The sequence below is a fragment of the Mus pahari genome, chromosome 22 (genome assembly GCF_900095145.1).
Source record: "Mus pahari chromosome 22, PAHARI_EIJ_v1.1, whole genome shotgun sequence".
Lineage (NCBI taxonomy): Eukaryota > Metazoa > Chordata > Mammalia > Rodentia > Muridae > Mus > Mus pahari.
The window spans coordinates 46,050,484-46,052,508 of NC_034611.1; the positions used below are offsets into that span (position 1 = coordinate 46,050,484).

Here is a 2,025-nt window from a genome sequence, read left to right on the forward strand (position 1 = left end):
AAGAAGAAGAAGAAGAAGAAGAAGAAGAAGAAGAAGAAGAAGAAGAAGAAGAAGAAGAAGAAGAAGAAGAAGAAGAAGAAGAAGAAGAAGAAGAAGAGCTGAGAAAGCAACTCTGGCTTCGTGTATAGAACACAGAAAAGGGCAACTTCCTGCATGGAATGAGACAAGGGTAGCTTCTGGCACCTGGGAAACGTGCAAGCCTTCTGAGGCATTGGCCAGACAGACAGAGTTCCAGTTGCAGCCATTCAAGCAGGGGCTGCCGGGAAGGGAGTCTGCAGACACGGTTAGGATCCCTACATGGTTCCTATGGTTAGGTGTTGAGCTAAACGAGAAGTGAGCTCATCTAAGTGGGTGTGGCCTATCCTCATAACCTTTTTTTGAAAGAGCTCAGAGAAGTAAACAGGCCATAGGTTCCGAATTGCTCTTCGTCTCCTCCTCACTAATGCCCTAAAGGTTTCAGACTTACACTGCCAGCCTAATTGTGTGTTCATTTTCAAGAAATCTCTGTGTTCTGTATACAGATATAAATACACAGCTGGGCATGATGGCATATAGGCCTTTGATCCTAACACCAAGGAGACAGAGGCAGGTGGATCTCTGAGAATTGGAGGCCAGCCTGGTTCACAGAGTGAGTTCCAGGAGAGCAAGGGTTACACAGAGAAACCCTGTCTCTAAGTACATAAATAAACAAACAAATAAGCATGCATGCTTACATATATACCACATACACATGTATAATCTAGTAGCTTTATTTCTCTGGTTGAGCTCTGACTGATATAAACACTAAAACAACGTAGTGTTTATACATTTTTTATACTTAGTATACTAAATCTAATTCACTAGACATAAATACCTGTTGCCTGGTTTGTTCTGCCACGCCCAGTCAGTATGCCAGGCTTTAGAAAGCTTAGTGCAGGATTTTCTTCAATCCATTTCTTCAGAGCCTAAAGGTGAAAAGCAACAGCCAGTTAGACACTACGTGTAAACTTTAAACCTCGCATCAATTTGATATAATGAATGTATATGCAAAAAGAGAATACAACTGAAGATAAAAATGGATTTTAGACTGGCCAACCCTAAATTCTAAACAATTGATTCTAGTGATAAAGAATTCTGCCTCATTATGGCTTAATGTAGGAGATATTTTAAGTGATTAAAAAGACAAACTTCGGACAGAGAATAAATGAAGTTTAGCAAGGCTTTAAGGTGAAAGAGCAATACATGTAAATTAATTACACAGTAAATATCAGCAGACAGCTGCAATTTGAAGAACTGTGTGTTGTGTGGAGGTGTACATGGCTGACTGTGTTGGTGGGGAGTATGCATGTGTGTGTGCGTGTGTGCGTGTGTACGTGCATGTGGAGGTCAACCTCAGGTATCATTCCTTAAGAGCCACCCACCTTAGTTCTGCCTCAGACCGAGTAACTCCCTGGGACCTGGGCGTTGCCAGTTAGGCTAGCTGGCCAGTAGGCCCAAGGGTTGTGCTTGTCTCTGCCCCGGGGCTGGGATTACAAGAGGGCTCGCTGGAAGCCAGGTCCTGACGCCTGTACTTTAGACGCTTTACTGAGATGTCTTCCCAGCCCACAGTGAGAAATATTTGAAAGTATAATTCCGGAATGACAACACTAAAATTAATACCTAGGTATGAATCGAACAAAATGTATGCAGGACCTCTGTTCTTAAAATGACAAAACGCTAATAAAACACAGCAAAGGGGGCTGGAGAGATGGTTCGGTGGTTAAGAGAACTGGCTGTTCTTCCAGAGGACCTGAGTTCAATTCCCAGCATCTACATGGCATGGTAATTTACAAATGTCTGTTAACTCCAGTTCCAGGGCATGCCATGCCCCCTTCCTGGACTCAGTGGGCATGGCATGCATATGGTAAACACGTTCATTAGCAAAAAAAAAAAAAAAAAAAAAAAAAAAAAAACAGCAAAGATCACATGACAAGCGACCTTCAATGACTTCCACATCCTATATTCTAAAAATATTCTGTAGTTTATCTCTGAAATATGAGAGATGTG

General features: G+C 42.1%; 1 protein-coding gene across 1 annotated transcript in view; it reads right to left on the reverse strand.

The window, feature by feature from the left end:
• Ddx58 (DExD/H-box helicase 58) overlaps window positions 1-2,025 on the reverse strand; it is a 42,860-nt gene that overhangs the window by 7,665 nt on the left and 33,170 nt on the right. The window contains exon 14 of the mRNA XM_021222132.2: window positions 854-944. Coding sequence (XP_021077791.1) covers window positions 854-944 — 91 coding nt within the window. The remainder of the gene's footprint in view (window positions 1-853; window positions 945-2,025) is intronic.